This window comes from Cinclus cinclus, chromosome Z (genome assembly GCF_963662255.1).
Source record: "Cinclus cinclus chromosome Z, bCinCin1.1, whole genome shotgun sequence".
Taxonomy (NCBI): Eukaryota; Metazoa; Chordata; class Aves; order Passeriformes; family Cinclidae; genus Cinclus; species Cinclus cinclus.
Genome location: NC_085084.1, coordinates 66,777,145 through 66,803,713, shown reverse-complemented (window position 1 = coordinate 66,803,713; position 26,569 = coordinate 66,777,145). Strand labels below are relative to the sequence as shown.

Sequence of the window (26,569 nt, the reverse complement as noted above, 5' to 3'; positions counted from 1 at the left end):
TCATAAACTGGAAATATTACACTAATGCTTTTTTGCACCAGAACTAACATTTCATACATTGTATTAGTCTTTTCTGATTTAGCAGTGAAAAGCAGTCTGAAAAACCTTATTTCAGAGGAACAAATTTTATTAGAATAGCAAAAGAGGTGCTTTTGTATTAATGACAATTCATTACTTTTCTACAGGCTCTGGTCCTGTGAATCTGGTGTTAGTGGTCCCAGCTGGTATTATTGGGACCACTTCTTGTAGTAAGACAGAGTTGGTAGGATCAGGCCACTGTGAGAACAAAAGCACTGTATAAGTCCACTAACATATCTGGGGAAATGGTGATTAAAAAAAAAAAAAAAAAAAAAAAAAGCTATCATACTGAAAAAGTTTTATGTAACAAAGAATATTCACGGAACTCACTAATATATAAAATAACAGACCTTTAAAGCTCAGTATTATGATATTCTAAGGTGCAAAAAAAAAAAAAAAGAAAAAAAAAAAAAGAAAAAAAAAGACAAAACTCTTAGAAGTATTATCCAGTGTAGTACAGGTTTGCACTGAAAACTTGTAAGTTACTCCTTTGAAAAAAATAACCAGTGGCAGATGAAAGTGTTTTTTTTTTTTTTAATATAATACCTTGGTATATTTAATACAATAAGATCTAAAAAAGATCTCTCTTTCACATATTATACAAAATGGGGAGGCTAGTGCAACCCACTGGGTTACAGTTTTTTGAGTCATGTCTCAGAAGATTAGAAATTAGAAAATTATGCAATTTTCACAGCTTATCTTCATGTTGGTAACAGAATCCATTTTTCTCCCATATTTTTTGTGAATTTCTTTTCCAGTAGGAACCTCTATGTTTTCTCTGTGTGTTTCCTCTTCAAATGAACATTATCCAATGTCTTAAAACACAATACAATGAATTCAAAAACTATCAAAGCACACCAACATTTGTTTGGCAGTTGGTACTCCTCTGAAAGCATTTGCTTTATTTAGTGGAATCTGCCAAATAAAGACCTTATTAAAATGTAATTTATGGATATTTTCCCCCAGCTTTCTGATGCCATGGAGGTGAAAATTCTGGTTACAATATTCCTGAGTGCCAAACTGAGTCAACTTCAGTTTTGATCAACAATCATCCTGGCAGATAACACCAAGGTCTGACAGCGGCTGTAGTATGTGACATATACTTCAGAAATCATTACCTACATTAAAAAAAAAAAAAACAAAAAACAACCAACCAAACAAAAAGAAACAAACAAAAAACAAATTCAAAACAAAACTGAAATTGCCCCATCCCCACCCTCCCCTCCCACCCCCCCCAAAATAAAATAAGAAAAAGAAAAAGAGAAAAAGGAAAAGAAAGGAAGAGAGCAAGAGAGAAAAAGACTGCGTTTTCATTGTTATGTGTCAGGAGAATGTTCTTCTACCATACAAGGCTCTGCTGTTTGGTTCTCCTCCTCTTCCACTTCTTCCCCTACTTGTTCATCAAGAGGAATTTCAGTGGATTCTGAATCCTGGGTGCAAAGAGTCTTGGAGTCACTGAAGCTGGTGTCTTCTTCTACTTGACTTCCACTATCCTTTTCCGTGTCTGACTCACCATCTTCCTCCAGTGTAAGTTCAAACTGGAATTTTTCAGTTTGACCCTGCTTTCCCTCTTCTTTTTCTTCAGGTGCAGGAGAGGGACTTCGAGGGATTGTGCTCTGGTACCATTCTCGATTGTCCTCCAGTGTATCTAAGATATCCTGGGCATCCGGGTGAACAAGATCTGCCCATGTCTCCCACAAAGGATGAACAATGTAATCTATAAAACCCACCTGTTTCAAACAACACAAGAATATGATTATTCACAGAGAAAGTTGTAAGTCCTGCAAAATATGAGAAATACAAAGTCAGGAAGAGACACAAGATACATTACCCTTAAAGATGGCTGAAATACTAGTTTATATAAAAGATAAGGTCTTTTGCTTTTCAAAAGTCTGATTCAAGATATTGGATAAAGGCATGGAAAGGGTTTGTTTTCAAGTGAACTGTTCATTTTAAACAACTCCACTGCATCTAGTGAGCCAAATATCTACTTTATATTTAATTGTGTTATTGAAGAAAACCCTAATCAGCTCTACAATAATCTCTTTTGGTGTGTATGCTGCTTTTCAGGCCAGGAGAGTGATGGAATCCTTCAGCAAACATAATGCCATGCACTATGTTTTCATAGTAAAAGTCTCAATTTGCATCACTTACTATTGAGGAGCTGAATTAATTAACTCAGAGGGAGAAAAAGAAAAAGTGCATTCAGAAATTATTCAAAGCATGGCTTTGTAACATCCTTTTCTTTTAAAAGATTTGACTACCTTATCAAATCAATTACCTGTGATTTTTCTACAGATGCATTGTGCTTATCACACATGGGGCTTATCTCCATTCCTCTTTCTCTTTCCCGGTCTCCCTGACGGAAAAATTCCTCCATTATTCTGTCTGTCCATTGGCGGTAGAGATGGAGCGGCTTGGTAGGATTGCTCAGATCTGCACAGTGCACCATATTCTGAAGAACCTAGAATAGATTGAAAACCTGTGGTGTTATTACACTGAAGAAAAGCATCCCCTTTTTTATTTACATTTCTGGTGACAGTAAAACAAAATCTTTAAAATGCATGCAATTTAAGATTTATTCTAAACAGCCAAAACTTATGTGCTCGTGTTCTTTTCACACTTGCAGCAATAGCCATGAATTACCTGGCTTCTGCTGCTTCTGCCACTATAAAGGTGACAAAATCCATGTGAGAAAAGGGATCACTTTTTGATAATTTGAAAGGAAGGCCAAAGCCTCATTTAGTCCCAAACTACCCTAGCACTTTGTTAGTCTTCCAGAGTCACTTAGACCATGTCACTTAGACCAGGGAGGAAACAGAGGGAAGCAGCAAATCATGGTGTGAAAGAGACAGCTCTAATCCATGCTGGAGAATGCAGAGGACAATGTTATTAAGTATGTAATACAAAAGACCATTTTCAGATGCATTTCCTTACCTGAATCCTGTCTGAATAGTTATCAAGAAGCAGGACACCAGAACTGGTCACTTTTTTAGTTTCAACCATAGTTTTTAAATCAGCCAGTAGATTCATATGCTTAGACATATCTGTTGCAAGTACCTAGAGAAAACAAACAAAAAAATGAACACTATGTAAATTATTCTACTGTTTTTTTTTGAAAAATAATTGAACATATAAATCAACAGTTTTGGAAGGAACCCATAGCCTCTACGTCTAAATACATAACACCACTATGAGACCTGTATGTTCATTATAGCAGGTTCTAATACTCGTTATTTTAAGAATATGACAAAATCATTGTCCAGCATTCTTCAGAATAAACTGATCAACCCAAATTTATTTTTAATTTAGTAGCAAATCTTTAACTGTGATGGTAGAAAGGTATACATGTCAGTACAAAACCAGCTTGAAACAGAATTGTATACCTTCTAGAAATGTATAGAAAGTTATTGAAACTTAAAAGAACCCACTATTCCTGTTTGGGTAAGACATGACAAAACTTTAACTTCATTGTTTATGGGCCTGATGACATGTCATTTATTGTAAAATGCTTCTGTGCTTTATTATTCAATGTGCTAGTTCTGTGGAAGATGGAGTCTCAACTCACAATGTCAATGACCATTTTCCTCAATGATTGTCTCTGTTTTTTGGTCAAATTCTGGAAAATGTCACAATTTTCTTCCTGCAGCAGCTTGAAACCCACAGCTAAGTGATGATTCTCCAGTACTGATGAGTCATTGTACATCAAGGCGAGTTCAGAATCTGCAATAACAATTGCAGGGCAGAATGTTACTAAAGCCTGCACTTCTACCAAATCCCTTAAGATATTTTTCAAATTCATTAGATGCATAACAATATTTACAGATAAACTTTTAGCAACAGCCCTGCAAGTTACAGAATTATTGACTGAATATCTTTCTAGGTCAAGCCAAAGGATGTTGAGCAAAACAAAGAAAAGGCTTCGCAATGATGCATGTACATGTGCCTGGAGTGGCAAGTTAGAAAAAAAAAAAAAAAGAAAGGTAATTTTCCAAATAAATTTTCATATCTGCATGAGGTAACTTAGAAAATATTATAGGCATAATATATGCACAAACACATCTCACCTAAAACGCACTCTGTTGTGTTGTCTTCTCATGCCTCTCTCTGTCACAACACCTGAAATTCTACTGCTAGTCAAGTTTCAGCTTTCCAGCACTTTGACCTGGGAGTACACAGCTGAGGCTTTTCTGCAGGTCTGCTGCAGAGCATATACTTCTTGGGCTTCAAATCATGTCTTTCTGCAGTTATCTAAGTTGCTCAGATGCCTAGTGAACTAGGCTTACAGTCATTAGTCCATGACAACCAGAGGCTGGTAGGATGGTAACAGCTATGCTTCTGTCTTTTTCATGTAATGTCATGTGGTGTGAAACTGCAGGCAGTGACCTTGTCTGCTGCCTTGTGTTGGAGTGCTGTCGGTCCCTGATGCTGTCTGTAATAATTGCCTTCACCAATGGAATTATTCTTACCTCAGTCACCCCATAAGGTTGTGAGAATAACACACACTTTCCCAGCCAAGGCTGTGCTAAGGCACACCTGAAAGGTCAGCTTAGACCTGCTGAACATACAGTTCTGAAAAAACGAAGCAGTTATGAAACTTTCTGCACAGCTTTAGCTTTAACTCAGGAATACTGCACAGTCAGCTTGCATATGCTTTAAGATACAGCTTGTTAATAAATCTATGACAAGGAAATAAAACACTTTCGCTGCAATCATACTTTTCATGTACTATGTTAGCTTCCATTTATTACAGCTGTTCTAGCCTAAGTCTAAACATACATCAGTCTATTCCACTCTTTGTTTTCTTTTCTTCTTTTACAGCAGCTATGTTTTAAAATGCCTCCAGTTCAATGGGAGGCCTGTAAAAGCTTTGGTCTTCAGATTTCATTAATCTCATTATCTATTCTCCTGCTGCCTTCCTCTCCTGTCTTGAATAAAGTGATCTGTTGAATCAGGAAAGTCTTCCTCTGCCATTCCTTATCCCAAAGGCAGCAACACCATAACAGCAGAAGTAGAAAGAAAGACAGTTTGTAAAATGACTCCTCTTTCATCTTTCACAGAATATATACAAGGCTTGCATACTAGTTTTTCTTAGTGCAGAAAACAGACGTAGTTTATTTTCCTTTCAAACAGCATTCTGACAAACACTCCACATTGCCAAAACACTTTGGAAGAGCTGGAGCTACAGATACAGATAAAATGCACTCAACCTCAAAATGGATACAAAAACGGAAGCAAGCTCCCCCTTGGTAAGCTGTGTAACATATTATAATACTCAACACTATTTTTCTGGAAGGACAGAGTTACAGCATCTCCTCTGATGCTAATATACTTCAGATATCTTTTGTTCTTTAATAGCATTCAAGAGGGATCAGATTAGTTGAGAACTCTGTAATAGATTTTAAATAGGAAAATAATAGTCAGAAAAATCACAAGATTAATTATAAAAATAAGATGGAAATATGGCAAGTATGTACATACTTTAAGTAACTAAGTCTGTAATTTTTTAAAATGCATTCTTATATTTAGTGAAATCTTAATACATTGTTCAATTCACTGGAAAAAAAAATAGATTGGAAGCAAATTATCTTCTGAGAAACTTTAGATTTAAGAAAACAATGTTAGATGATCTTTTTCTGTCTCTGTCCCCGCAGTTTGTTCCTTGTACACAGAAAAAAATTTAAAAGAAAAAAAAATCTCTTTGTTTCTTTCAGCCTTGAAAGAGCAGTTTAAATTAGTGTTGCTGTTTGACTGACACATAAGCCTCCTTTATCAAAAGCTGAATTGAGAAAAACAAGATACATTTTCTAAGCTGGTAATTATCAGGATGAATATGACTCCTACATTAGCTGAATTTCAATCTGTCTAATTAGAAGTAAAGGCTTTATGCACCTCTACTCATCTCTTCAACTAAGTCAACCCACTTAAGCCTAAACAATTCATTGGTTTCTTCATAGAACATTGGAGCCACCACTCTAACCTGATACTCAATTTCTGACACAACAAGCAAAAAATCTATACTTGCATATGCACACTCTTAAGAATTGAGGTATTGTACACACTGATTTTTGCACAAAGCTTGATTTTGCACAAAGCTTTTGCACAAAGCTCTGCCTGTACTACAGTTCTGAACTGTACTGGTCCCCAGTAAAGCATAAAAAATCCAGAGTCAATCTTAATCCTCTTCCATGTGGGTGAATCATCAAATTCAATTTCATTATAGGGTGGCCCTTAGGCCATTGAGACAAACAAAACTAGGTGCAGGCTAAACTGGAGTGCATGTCTTATTTGAATATACAGCAGCAATGAGTCAGAGGAGGAGCTCCCTTCTTCAAACTCTACTGCTGATTTGGGGTCACTCTATTTTAACACCTGTGAAATAGATTTGCCCATGTGCAGAAGTGATAAAATCTTTAAATGTGCAACCAGATGGGTCAAATACACAAGCCTAGGTATGTTTTAATTTCTGTTGCTTTTTCTTCTTCTGTGCTTGAATTATTATTAGTACTTCCTGGTCAGTTATCATAAAAGTAGAAGTTGTCAGAGAACAGAGGAAATAACTTAGTATGATGGAACTTGTACTGACCGACAAAGTGCTACCCACTGATAATAGTGACATAAGTCAACAAAATCCAAGCAGGCTGCCACTGGGGCAATGAACCATTGAGTAAATATGTCATGATCAGGTTCAATAAAGTTAACAGTGTTTTTCTTTCAGTAGACGAATAAGGAGGGGATAGATGTTCAGCAATGCTGCAGACAACAGCCTTGAGGAATGCAGAAGTACATTGGGTTCCAAATTTGAAGATGACATTAGGGTCAGAAAATAACCAAACAGGTTTATCATAGCTGCAGAAACAGGGTAAGGAAATTCAGTCTACAAGGCATGAGAGATCAAAAGTCAAATACAGGATCCAAGCAGAGGTCATCCTGACTGCTTGCTAAAAAGAAACTTTTTCTGCTTTCTGAATTTCTGTCCTTGGTCATGTCATATGTTTCCAATATAATCATATAAAATTTTGTCTTGCTTTTTTTTTTAACTTCCTTCATTCTCTTCTGAAAACTTTATCTATTTAATGTAAATCAGCTATATTTCCAGGAGAGACAACATGCAATACATTGGAACAAAGCCTGGTTTAGAGTAACTAGTAATTACCTTAGTAATTCTTGCTAGAGTGTATTATGTAAATTATTTCTAAAGTTACAAAAAAGTAAAGTAGTATCAGGTTTAAAATATAAATATCTATCTATTTATTGAGAAAAAGTTGAGATAGAAGCAAACAAGAAATGAACTGCTTATTTTTCAGGTGTTATGTGCAGACCTCACTGCAAATTTTTGAGAAAACCACTAAACATCAAAACTTACTTGTGTTGATAAGAAACTGGTTTGAGACTCCAGGATGATCTACATCATGTATTGCACTGGCAAAAATTGCTGCAAGAATCTCCAAATCAGTAAATACTGCCTAGAACATAATGAAACAGAAATGACAATCACCAACCAGTGAAAAAAAATGTTTTCAGTAAAAAGGACTTTACTTTGAATCTGGCTATGAACAAGCAAAACACTTTTGAAATATACCATGACCTCTAGACACTTTACACACAAACTATCTACCCTTTGTCAAATCATCAGTTATGCAGAATTTTATAAATATTTCAAGTTTGGCCATAGTAAAGTGATTTGTATTTCATACAGAGAGCATTACTAAATTCTGTAACAACTTCAGTATTTTCAGCTTCAGACTGTAAATAAATCCACTTTTATTAGACAATTAAGTACAGGTTTCTAACTTATACCACAAATTAAATATTTCAGCTTGACTCCTGTGTATTCTCCTCTACTTGAAAGATGAACATCTCCTATATAATGCTAAAGGAAATAGTGGTAGACTACACAACATCTCACATAGAATTTACTGGTTTTCCCTTTGAGATTATTAGAAAGACAGGAAAAGAGGGCTACAATAGACTTGGAATGTCACTGAGCTCAGTGCCCTGTTGTCAGAAGCACCCACGTGATGCAAATGCTTTCAAAATTGATCAAGGACAGCTCAGAAGTGCATAGACCAGCAGTGGCACTGGGCAGACATGGCCATTTCATTGACCAAAGCTCCACTGAGAAGAAAGCCATGAAAAAAACTGATCTGGAAAAAAAGTCCAAAATCTACTGATGACTAGTTCAGCTGTGTGAAACAAGTGCTGTTTTAAGAACTTTAACTGAACTTTCTTCTTGAGAGCAAGAAAATAATTCTTAAAAAAGATTTCCAAGTCTTTGAAGATCCAAACCTGACAACAGTCTCAAGGTCCACTTATAATCCTCTTTTAAAGAAGAACGTAAAACAGATATATTCAGTAAGATGAAATATTGACCATTACAGTAAAGAGTCAAAATGCAGCCCTTCTTGAAAATGAAGGTAAATCCTTTCAAATTAACAAAATTTCTACTGCTTCATTTACCTGAATTTTTCTAACCATATGCTGGGATAGATCAATGTCAACATTTGCTATGTTAAGACCTGAACTGGACTTAAAAGAGAGAAAATCTCCAGCTTACACAACCTTTTACTTTACAGAGATTTAAGATCTTTCAAGAAGAGAATTGCTACAAAAACAACAGATTAATTTTTTTTTTTCCAAAAACAATTTTGAAATATTTATGGGGTGGGTAAAAAAAAGAGATAGTCCAGTGAAAATTTATATGTTCCAATCTGTCTTAGAAAGAAATACAAAAGTAGCCTTTCCAGATCAGAATAAACTTTCCTAAGAAATTCCACTTGCTGTAGTTACATAGTTCCACATGGGAAATAACTACAGAACAGGATGTAGCATAAATAATAAGATGGTGGAAACAAAATATGTATTGCGTTAAGTGAAAAAGGTTATGACAGCAAAAATCTGCATGATTTAAATTGAAAAGACGTGATATTTTCTGCACAATATTTACATGTAACTTTGATAATCACAAAATATCTTCAAAAGAACAGCATTCATTAAATAAATGTTACATTTTATTTTAACAACATTGCAGAAAATAAGATATTTAATATTCAATTTAGAAAACTCTCAGTGTATCCCCTTCTCTCATGACTGACAGTTTTGTTCAGTGTAGTTTACCTCTAATGCTGGGGTTGATAGTAGGACATGGGTTGACTGAACAACATCTGCAGCATGTATGTTATTGTGGTATGCCACATCTGCATGGTAATGGTCTTCCAGGGTCATCAAATAAGTTATTAAAGTATCTACTGGAATCTTAAAAGTTTTTAACAAGTCCCGCTCCTATAAAAGTAAAGGAAAAACAATTAGATTTCAAAGCACAGGACAGTCTCCAAGATAAGAAAAAAAGCAGCATGACTGCTACTACTTGCCTGAAAAATAGTGTGCATGATGACAGTCAGAGGTCTGTTTCCAGATAACTCTGCTACTCTGAAAACCTGAAGGCCCCACTTGTTCAAATCTTCAAGTTCCTAGAGTAGAATCAAGCAACAAACAGGTTGAAACCTAACACAAAAATTCCTGCAATTTTTTAGACAAGCCATTATAAACAGAGGATTCATTCAAACCTGGCCACTGTGCAAGTTGCATGCTAAACTTTGCAAGGGCTAAATTCTAAATTCTGCAGCTGATACTAATCTTGCAATATCAGAATTTACATCTACCCATTTTTCAGATTTTACTTGTCTAAGCAGGAAAGATTGCCTCTTAAGTGGATTGCTCCAGAGGGAAAAATTCCACGGTATCTTGAATGAGTTTAACTGACACATTTTGCTATCTCACTGTCCACTGACAACTTAGTTCACTGAGGAGAAAATCACCAGAGATACTGCAATTATGCTGCTCTCACCCTGGCTCTCAGAAACACTTTTCAAATAAGTTTCCTGAAAATGTTGGGATAGGCATACTTTAAAATGCAAAACTCGATCAAAATATCCCTTAATACCAATTTTCTCTTATTACCAAGTAGTCAGCTTGGTAATTTAAAAAACTAACATTAAAAAATAAAAAAATAAAAAATAAGAGAAAGGATGTACATAAAATATACAGCTAAAAATAGGAAGGGTAGCTCTAATGCTATATACCCTTGTGCATTTTTTTTAAAAAATGGTTGCTATCTATACATTTCATTCCTGTGGCATTATACAGTGCGTTTACTTTTCAGTCTTCAGATACTATTTATGAATAGGTAGCTTTCTTAATGCATACACAAACCATAATTTATGTTCCATCTCCAGATTAAAAATTAACCCTAACGGTCTGATTCTGATTTTACTCGTTATTCTACTCCAACAAACGTGGATTTTTTCTAGTGATATAAGTGCTTGGTGCTGAAGCTTGAAATCAATGTATTTAAGCAGAGGATGTAATAATACTCAAAAGTCCACACTCTGTTTATATAAATTCAAGGATATAGATATTCTTTACCTTGGCAAGGACATCTTCTTGGTCTGTTTTAACTCCGAACCTGGGAATACTGGAATTAGTTAGGCTGGAGCTGTGCATGAGCTTTTTGACTCCACTGATCTGGGACATTGGCCTCTTCTTTTTCTCCTTCTCTTTCTGTGTCGGAGAAGGGATTTCAACCTCATGTTGCTTGTCTACAAAAGAATGAATAAAAAGAAAATAATTTATAAAAGATTTATAAATATTATAAAATTCACTGTTGAGTTGCAACTTACGGACTTTCTAATTCCCAGAAAAACTTCTTTCAAGATTTTGCAATAGGTTCTTTCTTTCAAGATCATTAAACCCATGAAAAGTTAAATATAGACCTATACTTCAGTACAAGCAGACCTCTTTTACTCAAATTGCCTCATTATTTCTGAATTGGCTTTAAAAGCAACTTGTGACTGTCTGATTACCACTTCTGCCATAACCCTAGTGCTGTAGAAAGGGTCAATCATCTCAGTCTAAAAATGATATTACAACTGAACAGGAATGCATTTTTAAAGAAAAAAATAATTTTGTTTCTTTTTATCACAAGAAACATTCTCTGAAATAGTATTTCAAAAACTGTCCATATGTGTCCTCATGTAAACCTTTAGAAAACTTTTTCAGGACTTGAAGGATTTTAAGACTTGTGGACTGGTCCTGCTTACTAATACTGTACAACGTGGAAAGCCTTTTGCCAGCCACATCTGCAAGCACTTTGGATTGCTGGTAGCTCATGCTACCAATGAAGTGTTTCTGCACCTCCCAACTAGAGTCAATAATAATAACAAAATGAGTGCTTTGTTAATCTCTGGATTTTGCTGTGGGCTTTTGCCCAATAGCAGTATCAGCAGCACCATTTAATAAAATTTATCAACATATGAGCTAGCAAAACTTAAGACAGGATTTAAACTAAGAGTAAATTATATGTAGGCAACTGCCATGGGATTGCTGCAAAAACAGTATGGGGTTGTGCAGCATTACAAATATCTGCCCCAAAGAAACCCATAAGTGCAGTGGGGAGCTTTTCTGTAAAACTACTAGGAAGGAACATGAATTATTTTTTGTTCCTTTTATTCATACTGTAGCTCAAGCTAGAGTTTAATGACTCCCTTCAAACTATCTTTTTTTTTTTTTTTAAAAAAATATCCTTTTCTAGATCTCAAGAAATATACCAGTAAAACCACAACAATCCAGAAAAGATGTTTCTAACACAGGGCATGAGCCAAAACAGCCAAAAAAATACCTTAAACCAAAATAAAATTTTAAAATAAAATAAGAAAAATTGGGATTTTTACATGTGCATCTTTTGCTTTCTGCACTACTAATTTCCAATACAGACTTTGAAACCAGATGAGGCTAGCTTGTTATATGTTTGCTTCTTCACCTTCTTTTCTCCTTTTTTTTTTTTTAATTACCCTTTAGCAGATATATTTAATGGACACCTCAAATTCCAAACAAATCACAAAGAAGAAAAGACTCTGGAAATGTCACCAGGCTGTAGCCTGCAGCACTGAATCCCCAACTACCCCATCATACTGCACCACTCTCCTTGTAAGGAGGAAAAGGGAAGGCAGAGCACAGCAGCTCTTGCCTGGTGCAAACTGCCAACAGATGAGGAGCTGCGACTTGTCCTTGTGCTTTGATGTTTATGGTTTCAGTCATATGTACAAAGTTTAGACCCATCAAACAGAGGTTTGTTAGCTGAACGGTCAGAGTAACTCAAGTGAAAGGAAGTGCGTGTCTGAATGACTTTAGGTCTCCAGAGAAAGTCCATGGGACTGCCTCTGCTTTTGTAACTTTGAGCACACAGGGCTGTGCCCATCTGAACACCCAGAAAAGACAGCTTGCCATTTTGACCCTGTTTAAGCTATGTCAATGACGGGTTCTCAAACATTTTCCATTAAAGGAAAAATCAGGTTAATGATGCTGAAAAAGAAAAACATTGCATATTATCATACACAATGTAGAAGCCTTATGTCTTATACACAGATGATATTTCTTGTCATTATAAATAACTTCAAACCTTCATATAGCCCTAAAGGAAAACAGTTCTTTTTTTTTCCTGGTTTTGTTTTTTTTGTTTTGTTTTGTTTTAAATAAGAAGAATGGAAAACCCTGTTTTCTCATGACACCTTCCTAAATTACGTGTGAGAAAGTTTGTAGATATTGAGCAGGTAAGCTATGTATTTAAAAAAAAAAGATAACAAACTCATTAAATACTTCTAGGGAGAGAAAGTATTCTCTTTACATAGATGTTCAGAAGCTATATAGTTAGATTGCATATTTTGAAAATATTTAAGCAATATATATGTAGATGAGGTGTTTTCACTACTGTGCTGCTCTTATACCTAAAATTTTATGTATCCAGTTTTTCATGCAGACAGAAAACAGTGTCTATGGTCCAGTAAATTAGAAGTGATTGACTTTTCAGCGCTCTTGCTGCTCAAGACAGATCTCAAGCAAAAGGCTGATGGACGCATTTCTTTACCCTGTCAAAGTAAGTCTTAAGCTTTCAAGTGAAAGCAAGCAGAAGCTGGCATCCCAGTCTCCACAGCCTAAGTGGGTCATCCTTTCAGGCAACTGCACACTGTGGTTTTCAGGGCATCTGCTGGGCAATACCGCTTGTCCATGACAGAGGTTTATCCTTCTCCCACTGGGAAGGATATCCCTCTATCCTTCTCCCTGCTGTGCTACAGCAGTTGTCACACTACTGCAACCATGGGCCAGCTGAAGAGACACATTCAGCCATCCATTGCGGACAGGGTGATGGGATAAAACGTACTTTACAGAAACCCCACTTCTTTCAAGAAGGCCACAAAAAGCACAAGCTATGGCATCTCACACACAATAAGAGGGATCTTATAAATTGCTTGTTATCCTAATTTAGATGCATTTGACTGTGCCTCTCTTATTACACCATCTTTATGAACCAATGGTATTTTGCTCAAAGCATGTTTTGAAGCTGGTATAGTATCTTTGTCTTCATGTTCAAAAACAACAATCTGGAATGAAGTTTTCTTGATTTTCAATAATTTTAGGGGGGAAAAAAGCCATGGTGAAGGAAGCATATTCTTTGTAATATTGTGTTGGGCTTTTGTTAATGCTCACATCCCAGCATGCCAAGATCTGAAGCTGCAAAAATCTTCCTGGAAGAAGTCTTTTCAGATGTTTAGTTGGTCATATGCACCTAACTGTGCATGTGCAGGCAGGGAATACCGAAATATCTTAACTGCTTGCTGTGAGATTTTATGAGGTTACTTGGGCTTACGTACTTCTGGCAGACTGAAACCTCTGCAGTAATTCCAGTAGGAAAATACAGTGGTAGAATTCTCTTTAGTATATAGAGAGATATATGATTATGACCCTTAGATTAGCCCAGTTGCTTAGTGCATGGTGCTAACTAATAAAGACAGGGTTGTAGGTTTGAGCCCTGTATGGGCCATTTACTCAAGAGTTGGACTTGATGACCCTTGTGAGTCCCTCCTAACTCAGAATTTTCTGTGAATCTCCGTGATTCTCTATAATTCATTATATTAATTTCTTCATATGGCAGCATATATATAGTAGTTGTAATATGTACATGAATATTTATCTATAATTATATACACAGGGAAATCACATCCACAAATTAATTGAGCTGTGAGGAAATGCATCTAACCTGATCTCTTTGCACAAATGCTGACAACAATATGCTAAATCCACAGTTTCTGAAAGAAGAAATTAATGTGGAAAACCGCTTGCTAACACAGCCCAGAGAGATATAAAAACCCTCCCAAAGCAAAAAAGTTAACTCTTCATAGTCTTACCTAAGAAAGTGTTTGATATATATTCTGAGACCTGATTGCCTGACCTGCTCATTTCAGAGAGGTGGGTGAGCTCACGGTTGAGCATTCTTTTAAACTGGAAAAAAAAAAAAGTGTAAAGTTAGTTACGTCAAGATATATTTTAGTTAGGATAAGAAAATGCAGACACTTTATAACTGGGGAAAGAACATGGCATTAAGAATACATACTAAAATAAGACAAGTGTGAAAGCAGAAATCCCATGTACCAATGACCTTCTCAACCAACTTGACTGGGCAATGTTATTCTTAACCTATTAAAATACACCACAGTGATTCAATGACTGAGGTAAAGTGTCCTACTAGTAACAGAAAACTCCGAGACATTTGCACATACGCAAGTTATAATATTGTCTTTCCAATTTTTTCGATTTTAATTTGGCAAGTGAATACAAATGCATTTATGTAGGAGCTGTTCTCTACTAGTTTTCTCACAAGATCTGCAAATTAATCTATTTTTGCATTTCAAGTCTATCTTACCTCTCATCATTAATCTACTCAAAATTATTTGACAACATTTCTTTAAAATATCTAAATATCTTATTGATTTCATGCTAGTCAGTATGAAAAGAGGTAGGTTTTGTTGTCTCTGACCTAAAACTATTATATTCAACCAGTCCAATGACTTGACCATTCCACTATCTCAGACAACTCCAAGTATCTCCAAGAAATGCTGAGGTAGAAAATACCCATCTGTGGAATCACCTTCTATTTCCCTCATAGCTAGCATTTCACTCCAGGCAATCTATACGACAGAAGCGGATAATAATATTCCATGAAATGTATAATTAATTAGGGACACATCACTGAGCCTTTCTTTATTCCTACTAGACTCCAGGGTGAAATGATATCCTGTGGTATTATGCTTGACAGGTTAATTGCATAATAAAGCTCTCACTTTCTTAGATGCATTTTCATTTACTATAGCTCTGCCTTAATATTACCAACAATCAGAAGGCAGCAATACTTACTGACAATTCAAACTCCTGCCAATGAAAATTAGCATGCATCTGTCACTATTGAATTTTGCTCCTATTGTGCCATCCTTTCATTTTGTTGTTAGATTTCTCAGTCATCTTTTCTTTTAACAATGCCAAATTTTGTGCCACTTTCAGAATCACCTTTTACCTTGTTCATGCAGTCATGACTATCTGTTATACCAAGGAATAGCCACCCTTAGAGTATACACATGTAAAGATTCCTCTAAGTTGAAGACTGGTAATTTATAGTTTATTCTTCTTCAAAGGAGACAAGCCACTCTAGTAAATATTAACCATCCTATTTCCATCCCACTGGAATCATCAAAGCTATTTCTTCAAAGTGGCCTTGCATAGTGAAAGGTGTTCTTTTCTTCACAATATCTTTGTAAACCACAAATTACCATATTGCTCACAATGTGCCCAACAAAGTTACCTTTAATAAAATATTCTAACCATTAGTCACTCATTTTCCTGCCATTTTGACATGTCATCAGCTCAGGAAGTTACAGAGCTACAAAGACTGAACCATACTTTAGTCACAAGCCAAAGATTCAACTTTGATCTCAGATATAGCCATGTGCTAGGAAGTGCTCAACACATCAGAAAATCAGAACCATACTGCAAATATGGCTACACATACTATGAGAACTACAGAGCTATGCATTCTAGACAAAACCAGTCTCAACCTCTTCAGCAATGTCTAATGTTTGTCACCAAGGTCAAATGTTGAAAAATCAAGCCAAGTTCACCAAGCAATAAAATAACTGGTCCAAAAATCCCAAGACCTTTTTCAAAAGTCTGTCTTTGAACTTTTAAACAGTTAATACACTTAAGTCATGCTTATACACTTTTTCTTCTGCTCCTACAAAAGGTGAGAAACTGTAATATGTAAGACAAAACATGAAGATGTCATGGAGGACCTTGTCTCCAGATGGCATCCAGAGACTGCAGCTTCAAATTAAATATTGTGTATAGCAATATAAATAAAATATCAGGATTTGACAAAACCACATTAATTTCCAGGCATGCCAACAGTTTATCCATTACTACTTCAATATTCTCTCTTCCCTAATTTAATTACCCAGTTCACTGGATCCTAATTTCAATAGGTCCTCATCTGCCTGGTTGTAAGTAAAGCTGTAAGTAAATCCTTCCACATAATGCCTAACTTGGTGATACTGTTTCTGCTGCAGAAAACCAGTAATTGTGTCACTCTGGAAAAAAAGACCATCTAGTAACCACTGGCACATACTATTCAGGAAGTCTTCTTAAAAGTTTCACAGATTTGAAAGAGGGACAAATCAGTGTTTGCAACTACCTGGCACAGTAGAAATGAAGGATTTTTTTCCCCCCCAAATAATAAATTTAACTGGACAGAGTGAGTAGAGAGGTTTGTTATTGCATACGGGAAATCATCTTATGGAACTTATGGAGCATATGTTCTCTAAGAACTTTCAGCTCAGTATTTGTTGTATGAATATCCACAAATGGATAGGTACACAACAGTCTTTCCTAATGCTATGTTCCCCACTAGTCTAATGCAAACCCTCATCTTCCCCATTCCCATCACCCCACAAGTCAGTAGAACATAAAAACTCAACCATCTGCATGAGAACTGCAGAAAAGTCTGTGTAAGGATGTAAAGTAAAACAAGTCCCTCAGCCTCTGCAAGGCCCTCCTACTGAGAGCAAATTCAATTGGAGATGCCTTTGGCTTTGAAGAACTGTAGCTGCGTGATTTCCTCATACTCTTTCACATGTTGCTGACACCACAGGACCAAGACTTTAATTGACATTTATTTTGAAAACTTCTGGACTAAGCAGGAATTTAGAGAACTGTTTTGATTTTCTAATTATCTGACAAAGCCTTACAACCGTCATTGCTGTTGAATGAGATGAAGCTGAAGATCATATGCAGACAACAGTTTCTGATGCAGAACAATAATGCTCTTTGAGAACATTAAAAAAATCAAACATACGAGACAAACAGCAATAAAGATATGCAGGCATTCTTGTTGGTTATACTCTTTCTCACTGTATCTGTACATTGCTCAATCCCCTTATGGTTAATAACTTGTTCTTTGAGGAAAAAACAAAATTTTCTAATTAAAAAAAAAAAACAAAAAAACCAGCAAAACCGAGTTTAACCGCATTATTTTTTCCCTATTTCAGCTATTTCTCTAAAATTTAGTTTGGGCCCAAGTGTACCCATACATAATTCCTGTTTCAAAGATCCACATATTTACAGAGCTCTGCACAGTTACTTTATAATGAAATTTTGCATCCCATATGGCTCCCACAAGCTCTTATTGCCAACCAGAGAAGTTGGTTACATCCATGAGCCAACACTGTTTTACTTATCCAAGAAACACCCCTAAGTGCTTCATACTTGGCTAGAATCCACAATCTCATAATTTGGCCTCCTGGAAGTAACACTTTGCATGCTATGTTCAAAACAAGTCAAACAGGACGTAAAACCACCTAGTTCCTAACGGAAGTAAATATTAAAGATAATATTTTGGATAAGAATTTTAAAAATCTGAAAGCCATATACTTTCCAAATTCACCAAAATAAATCATAAGGATCAAAACACTTATTATTTATAAATATTTAAACCATACACATTAATTATGATATTGTGAGCTCAGCATGGAAAAGAAGCAGAGGTTTTTGGCTGATCAATGTGTATATTGTATTTTTTCTCAGAAAGATTTCCACACATCCCACTAGGGATCACATCCCACATTGTTAGATTGGAAAAATGACACATACATCCCTTCAGAATACCACAGTCTTGACTATAGCCTTAGAAAATCCCCCTGAAAATGACCTGGCTATTAAATGTCCATTAAGTCAATTATATGGTTCTTCTCTGCCAAATACTGCTGTCAGAACAATGGAGCCACAAACTCTTTTCCAAAAAAAAAAAAAAAAGTCCTGAAAATATTTCCTTAAGCAGAATTTTTAAAGTTGCATTTGTTTCTATCTATTTTAGTTTTTAATCTTCACTGGGGTTAAGGAGATGAGGGAATAAGAAGGTGCAGAGCCCTCAACACAAATACAAGCAGGGCATTCAAATAGCATTAGAAATGTCCCTAAAGTGAAAAAAGTAGATGTGCACCTTTATCTCCCTTTAGAAACCTAGGAAGCCTGCTGTAGCAAAACCTGTAATATGAGAATAAAGGTACATACATTGAAGATAATGAACTGAGGACGATTTCCTAAATTGTGTTAACTTCCCAAGAAGGGGTTTGTAGTTTAGGTCTTTTGGGGCTGAAGCTAAGTGTGTGCATACCTCTGCATCTATATTACTGCTGTCAGCCTAGGATAAACTTACACAGAGGAGAATTTCTTGAAAAATAAGATACTTTTCTGACGTCAGAAAAGATACACAGAAAAACACAAACTTTTAGAGAAACCATTCTCAGATGGCATTGATACATTTTTAGGAAAAATTTGAATGTATTTTAGAAAGAATCAATAACTCCAAGAACCAAATAGAGTTGATTCATGGCCATGAACAAGTTTGGGCTGCATGCTTTATGTATATAGGGGTTATTGTTTACACTTTAGAAGATTTTACAAATTTTATGTAGAGTTTTTGACTGAATAACAAAGAACTTAAGAAGCAGCCAGCAGCTAGCTGTGTCTAGAGGAAGCAGCCAGTACCACTCTTTCTGTAGATTCCCTGCAGCAGCAGAGTCTCTTCCATGTCAGCTTTCAGTCTGTGGCACCAATACTGAGGGTGAAGATAGAACTAGAAGGCAGTCCATAGACTAAAAAGCCCAGTCCTGCCTAGCCTTCAGTTTGGGCATTTATCAAGTTCCAAGTCCAGTGGAGGCTGGAATAAAAATGCTCAACAGTGACAGGGGACTCTCACAGTATTGGCTCCCAAACCCACATGGCAAAGATCCCAGTTTCAGCCTTTCTGGCTGCCTTTTTTCTAGGTAACATTTCTAAAAGCTTACATGAATATAGCACATCCATGGAACATTCAATTAATAGTTGGAACATCCAACATACATAACTATGTTTTGTTTCTGAAATATCTACCAATGTTATTTTTAAAATATGCTTGCATCTCAAAATGAATAAACTATATTATATTAATAGATTACAAGAAAAGATTGTATTCTACAATAAAACAAAGAAGAAATTTTAAATAAGTCAGCTTTACAATTAATACAAGGCTTCTATCTGTACTGCTTATTGATGGAAAAATATCTTTGATTTTAGCAGCATTCTGGATACATAAACAGTATTCTTAATACCTAATGGTTTGGGTTGGAAGCCCATGGGTTTAATTAATATCAAGGACAGGCATTGTTTTTCATAATAAGCTACAGAGAGGCAGATATCTCTAAGGCTGCCATTGTGATAGTGGTGCTCCTTTTTTTCAAGAAAAGATACTCAACAAAAACCATGGGTAAACATTCCCATTTTCCAAAATATAATTCACAAGCAATAAGTACAGCCTGAAGCACACAGAAATATGTGAATAATAAGGGATAGAAACATATACAATGTCATATCTGATAATACATACAATGTAATATCTGAGAATAAGATATTTCAATCTTCAAAATTTCATAAATACTCTACATAATTGTTTTGAATGCCATAAAAAACAGTATATTTGCTTCTTCTCACGTTTTTTTCTCACAAAAAGCACTCTAATAAAATTGTACTCAAACATCACTTAGTTTCTTCACTGAAATAATTGTCTGTTGACAGTATAGGACACTCTATACAAAGGACATTTTTTCCCCTTATGTACTCAATTACAGCTACCATGGTCTCTCCTAAAGTTCAGTTAGAAAAAAAAAGTCAATGAATTCTAAAGGTGAAACAGTAAGAGTGAACTTTTTTTTAATTGGTGATTGAATTCTTCTGATTTACTAAGGAGAAACGTGACAACAGCTGCCTAGAAATGCAGCAAGTACCTTCTAGTAAATTACAATAAATTACTTTTAGCTGAAATGCAAAGTAATTTCATTTTATTGCTTTGGTAAACAAGAAAGAATCTACCTAGCTAGCTTAATAGGATGAAATTTCTTCACAGATGACTGATCAAAATCCTTGATAAAATACTGTAACAATTCAGCTTTGGCTGAGAATATCATAATTGGACATAATCAGGCTTTGCATTTCTATTTCAAAATACATATAACTACTTTAAAAGTATGTATTAATAAAAGAAAGCGTAAGAGATTAAATTGTGCAAAATACAATGCTTGTGTTATTTTTAGTAATTTAATTCAGCATATGCATTATTTAGTTCAAGAAAAATAAGAATTTCTTTAAAGCAGAATGATTTGGTACTCTTATTGTATATCAAGCACAAGATATTTTTTATTTTTACACACTAATAATTATTTTTAACTCACTAACAACTATGAAAGTATAAAAGCACAAACATAATTTTTTAGAGATAAACCAAAGCTCAAATGTGGTTTTCTATTAACTGGATTTCAGTTCTCTGTGTTGATGGGCACACTGATTTAACTCCTTGATGCAAAACTTTTCTGTAAAAGCAATAAAGCTTATGTAATTCAATTTTCTAGCAGTATTGTCATTTCAAGCTAGTTCACACTGCCCCACGTAACAATATAGATCAGTATTAGAATATGGCAATTTCCAATGTTTTAATCAATAAGCTGTCACACACACAGCCATACCAAAACCATACCAAAAATGCAGTGAAACTCACTGTTCCTAATTTCACCTTTCTTCAGCAATTAAAACCAATATGAGTCATACATCCACCCATTATCCTCAGCTTTTACTCATGTTTTCTTCTATTGTATAGTATCTATGTTTTGAAGTATTTGGAGTTTTTAAACCTTTCAGTGGTTAGAAATACAGTTTTGTAGCAACCTTTTTTCTGAAAGGACATTAAACTGTTCCAAATTTCTTTGGCTTCAGACTTGGTCTTATCATTCACTGAAGAAATAATATTTTAAAAGTCCCAGCACAGTTTCTAAGAAAGACTATCCTGTGCAGTTCATTCTTATTGCTGAACAAAGGCTTGTTATCTGATTTTTTACTTCAAATTATTCATGATCGTATCACCCACAAATCCTCATGCTATCCAGTGATCATGCAATCATGCACCATAAATCAGTTCTTAAAAGGTAAAACAAAATCCTACCTTAATGTAGCCCCAAGAAACTGAGAGTAAATAGTTTGCCTCAGGCATTTTTGATCTTTTCTATACTACCAGTCTAAGCTTATCAGTTCTTTGCTATCTGACACTATGAAAGACTTCCAAGAATAAAGATTCCTTCTTTCCTGTCCTAATTCTTTTTGCTGGTCTTCAGGTTCTCAGCAACTGTGTGCTCAGGAGGCATACTGAAATGCAATCCAACCGTGTGGTCTTCCGATTGTATAAATGCCATTTGTGAAACTCCAAGCATTCAGAGGCAATGCTGAAGACACATATTGTACGAGCTGAAAAAATTTCTGAAGAGCTAGGGATATGCATATTTCCTGAACACCAGGATTTAATGAATAATGTATGTCAAGATGCTCAGCTGCTCAAAGACTTGCTCTATCAACAGCTACCAAATAAGGACCTGAAGAGGAAGCCACAGACAGTGGCAGCGATCCCTCCCATAGAGCCATACTAGCAGCCAATAGTGTGTCACCCTAAAAGATATAAATCCGCAGGGCTGGTGTCATGATGTACAGTAATTTCTCATTGGCTGATGCGGGGGACTCTCCCAGGCATAGGATATTTCTTTTTTCCTTTTTTTTTTTTTTTTTTTTTCTGACAGCAAATGCCCTTTGCTAATGGTATCCCTGGCTGCAGCATTCACATGCCATTCAAAAATAATTGGGCTAAGGTCTCATCACTTCAGCAGCATTGAAATCAAGTTTTCAATGGATGCACTATCTAAGCAGTTAAAATTAGTATTGTGTGTATATCCATCTGTATTGCCTAGCGGGTTTAATTTTTAATATGGAAGAAAAATATATTTTGAGGTGTTTCTTATGGCGGAAAAACCCAGCAATAAATAGATCAATCTCATTTCTTGAGCAGCTTATGACGTACTTTAACAATGAAATTTTTTTTGGTTTTATGCCATCTACATTAAAAACTGGTCTACGTCAGACTATCAGGCCAGGTTGCTACTTTCTAATAATTTTTAATTTAAAGAGATAAAAGCAGTTACTATTAAGCTAAAGCAAATCATGTGTCTTACAATTCCCAGTAACTGTTACGCTTCCATGGAGATCTAAGAAGTAAGATAATAAGAGTCCTCAAATTCTCATTTATTCAACTTTTGCTCTTTCTGCCTCAGCAGATTATTATAATCAATTACAGCTATACATCACTGAAAAAAATAGGGATTAATTGAAAGTGGAATGTGACAGTGAGCTGACTCAAGCATTAAATAAAGGATCCCACCATCTGCCACTCAGAGACCAGAATCTGAAAAGAAGAATAACATTATGCCCACGGCAGGGGGGTTGGAACTAGATGATCTTTAAAGTCCCTTCCAACCCAAGCCATTCTATGGATCTGTAATTATCTTGCTCCACTCTGTGAAAGGCACATGCACTATTGCAGCAAATATCTGAGTCTTTGTTGCGTCAAAAGAAAAGGAGAGTTACCTTATATGATAATGGGCAAATGCCTAAGGACAAGCTGAATGAGGTACAGCGTTCAGCCTAATCCCACACTGCTGATTCACTGGAAGATGCTGACTGAGAATGATAAGAGAAGTTTTGGATTAAGTAGTCAGCAACACTAAGTGCTTCAAAAAGAACTGAACCTGTAAAAATCAATAGGGCAAAATATGGTATCAACAAATCTCCTCACAGGAGAGAAATCTAGAGTAATGTGACAGCTGGATACAATCAACAGATCATCAGTACTCAAAGTATTTTCATGTGGAAAGCATACTGATTGCCTTAAAATAGATAATATAAAACATTTCTGACACATTTTGCTATTTACAGTTATATTTGATCTGGATCTATGAAGTTAGATGTATGTAAAACAGTTAAGTTTTGAAAATAGACCTGGGGTTACTAGACACGCAGCAAGACATTAAAGAAGTCAAAAGGTAGTTGTAGAAAATATTTCTCCTGATTCTTCCAGTTCAGCATTGTAATGCTCAGTATAAAGCTTCACTACATCTGTATTTCATTGTCTTCCGATCATCCACAAGAGAGCACTGCTGCCACCTACCCAGCATCAACAAACAGCTGGAAATGCTATGCCTTTTTTAAGGAGGGAATTTCAAGCATGACTTAGGAAATGGTAAAATAACTTTTGGCTACTTTAGGAATTAAGTATGTGGGTATGAAATTTTGGTTGCAATAGGTGGTATGAGAAGACACGAGAAAGTCAAGTTTTAACTATTTTTGTTTCTTTGCTATTAAAGGCTGTTTCCTCATGAAATACTGACAACTCCTCCCAAAAAACTGTTCCCAAAAGAAATTAATTCAAATAAGGAATATTTAAATTGGCTGGTATGTAAATTACACCAGCTGTTTAGCATGTATTTAAAAAATCATACATTTTTTTTCTTCCCCAATAATGTATCAGACAAAGATTCATCCATAAGAATTGCTGGGTTACAGTTGGTTGAATTTATTTAAGGATGGCGTTTATTAAGTTATTAACTAGGAAATTTTGATATAAAAACAGGAAAAAACATTTCTCTCCGATTTAAATATACATTATATTATTTCACTCTAGCTGCATATTAACTATACTGATAATCTGATATACACTGCTAATTACTGACTTGTATTATTTTTTCAAGACTCATAGTCTCAACCTTATAAAATTAATGATTGGTGTAATACAATTTAATTGTATGATGTCACTGATTTAGAAAGCACGCCCCCTGACTTTGGCTACATGTAGTATGATCTTAGATGTGGGTAGTCAGGAAAGTCACACCAGCTCTGATTTACAGGAATGGTTTTGGCTGATTTTCCTCCTGAAATTCCCAGGTTGCAATCAATGAATAATTAGATTTAGAGGGGGTTATGGTGGATAGATGAGTGCATGGCAAATAGCTGCCACTGACTAAATACCTAGAGGAAATAAAGAAAAGTAAAACAAAATGTAGAGATTCTTATTTTTATACAAACATACATCTACAAAGATATAAAAATGGGAGAAGAAGGACAAAATGACATTTTCTACAATGGTTCCAATCAAGCAAAGTATATGGAAATTGGAAAGGCGCAATTTGAAATTATAGTAACTGAGGAATAAAATAATTCAGAGGGAAAAAAAATAAGATTTTAATGAGCACTGTTACATGTTTTGAAAGAATCAAGACAATGACGTTGAAAGACAGAAAGATGGTGAAGTCCCTCAATACCCTTAGCAAATGTTAGCTATTATTTAATCAATGATTCTGTACAACTTTCTCCAAAGAATTCATAAAAAGAGGTGACAGAGATCCCAAGAGCTACGATGTTGTTTTAGCACACTTAAAGACTACAAAAATGTTACTTTCTGCTAATTAAAATTTGCAAGCTGGATGGATGGGTAAGTTCAGACCACTTCATAAAACCCCAGTCATGAGTATAATGACAGAAAACCTGATATACATATATTTCAAGTCTTTGCTCGATACAGAACCGAGACAAAAGAGTGTAATTAATGCCAGCTAGTATCATTTATGTATTTGAACATGTTATATTCTTGTACTATCATAGAGCATTTGATTTATTATTGTAAAATACTCTGCAACAACACTCCCAATGTTGAGCGAAAGCACACTGGATGAGTGAGGAATCTGATTATAATATAATTCTAATGTTCATAAACAGGCTGTCTTCATCTAGTGGGACTGTTTTAAGTAAGGTTTTGCAAGACTGGACACTGTTTTATGGTACTAAATTTCTTCACTGGTGATCTGAAATTAAGTCACTACCACAAAGATTTACAGTGTGAAAATTTCCTGAGAACAGAAACAGTTGAGGGGAGGAGCGGTTCATGGGATAAACTGTGAGGATGTGAAATTCACCTCCAGCAGCCTCACTTGTTTAGAATGTTGACACTTGTTTAGAATGTTGACATCAGCCTCACTTGTTTAGAATGTTGACATCATTCATGTAAACTACAGTTCAGGATATTCAACTGCAAGGGCACCAGCAATAAGGAACATGGTTCATGACTAGGTAAACTACAATGAAGAAAGCAGGAATGCTGAAGACTATGTAAAGTCACAACAGGGCATTTCATAGTGATACTCTCACCCCCCAAAATTTGTATCTTCTGTGACTCTAAATAAAAAGACAGGATCTAATGACTTTAAATAAAAAGACAGGATCTAATGCTCTTATTCTGTCAATACAGGTAATGGAACAGTGTACACAGCTTCAGTATATTTTTTCCTAATTGCTATTATATTGGCAAAAACTTGTAAATATTATTTATATGACAGAAAAAAAATCTTCTGTAACAGAAGAAAAACCTCAGTCTATTCAATTTATAAGCCCACAAATACTATGGAGAATCATGACAATAAGAAAACACAGCACACCAGACCTGATCCTCTAGCACCAAGGAAGAATCAAGAAGTAATGGAAGGCAGTTGAAACTGCTTCAAACCAAACTCTGCTCAGTCCCTCACCTGGAGTACTGTGTCCTATTCAGAGCTCCTCAGGACAAGTGAGACATGGGACTCCTGGAACAAGTCCAGGAGAGGGAAACAAAAAACCGAAGCATCTCTTACAATGAAAGGCTGAGGGAGCTGGGCATGTTCAGCTTCAAAAAGAAAAGACCGAGAGGGGACCTCATCAATGTATACAATATCGGAAGGGAGGATGTTGAGGATGGAGCCAGGCTCTTCTCAGTGGTGCCAAGCAGTAGGACAAGAGGCAATGGGCAGAAACTGCACAGATGCACAGAAACTTCCCCCTGAACAAGGAAGAACCTTACTATGTGGGTGACTGTGCACCGGAACAGATTGCCAGAAGGGCTGTGTAGTCTCCCTCACAGGACTTATTCAAGCATCATCTGGACTCAATTCCATGCAACGTGCTCCAGGATGGTCCTGCTTGAGCAAGAAGGTGGGACCAGATGTCCTGCTGGGGTCGCTTCCAACCTTATTCTCTGATCCTGTGATTCAGTTGCAGTACTTTTATGAACTGTTATATGGGAGACTTACCACATCGGTCTTCCCTACTACAGATAAGTAAGTGCTGAGTAATACAAAAACGTAATTGGATTTGAGGGAAGAATGGTGCTCTCAAATGCAAG

At 35.7% G+C, this 26,569-nt stretch overlaps 1 protein-coding gene across 4 annotated transcripts in view; it reads right to left on the bottom strand.

Moving 5' to 3' along the window:
* Window positions 1-579: 579 nt before the first annotated feature.
* Window positions 580-26,569, bottom strand: part of PDE4D (phosphodiesterase 4D) — a 350,846-nt gene continuing 324,856 nt past the window's right edge. For 3 of the 4 annotated variants that reach the window (XM_062512604.1, XM_062512605.1, XM_062512606.1), the window contains exons 7-15: window positions 14,319-14,412; window positions 10,504-10,676; window positions 9,450-9,548; window positions 9,196-9,360; window positions 7,445-7,544; window positions 3,647-3,801; window positions 3,016-3,138; window positions 2,360-2,542; window positions 580-1,808 (exon numbers count right to left, since the gene is read on the bottom strand). In XM_062512604.1, coding sequence (XP_062368588.1) covers window positions 1,395-1,808; window positions 2,360-2,542; window positions 3,016-3,138; window positions 3,647-3,801; window positions 7,445-7,544; window positions 9,196-9,360; window positions 9,450-9,548; window positions 10,504-10,676; window positions 14,319-14,412 — 1,506 coding nt within the window. In that variant the 3' untranslated portion in view covers window positions 580-1,394. Of the gene's footprint in view, window positions 1,809-2,359; window positions 2,543-3,015; window positions 3,139-3,646; window positions 3,802-7,444; window positions 7,545-9,195; window positions 9,361-9,449; window positions 9,549-10,503; window positions 10,677-14,318; window positions 14,413-21,484; window positions 21,533-26,569 lie in introns of those variants that run through there. The other variant, XM_062512607.1, reaches the window with a different exon arrangement.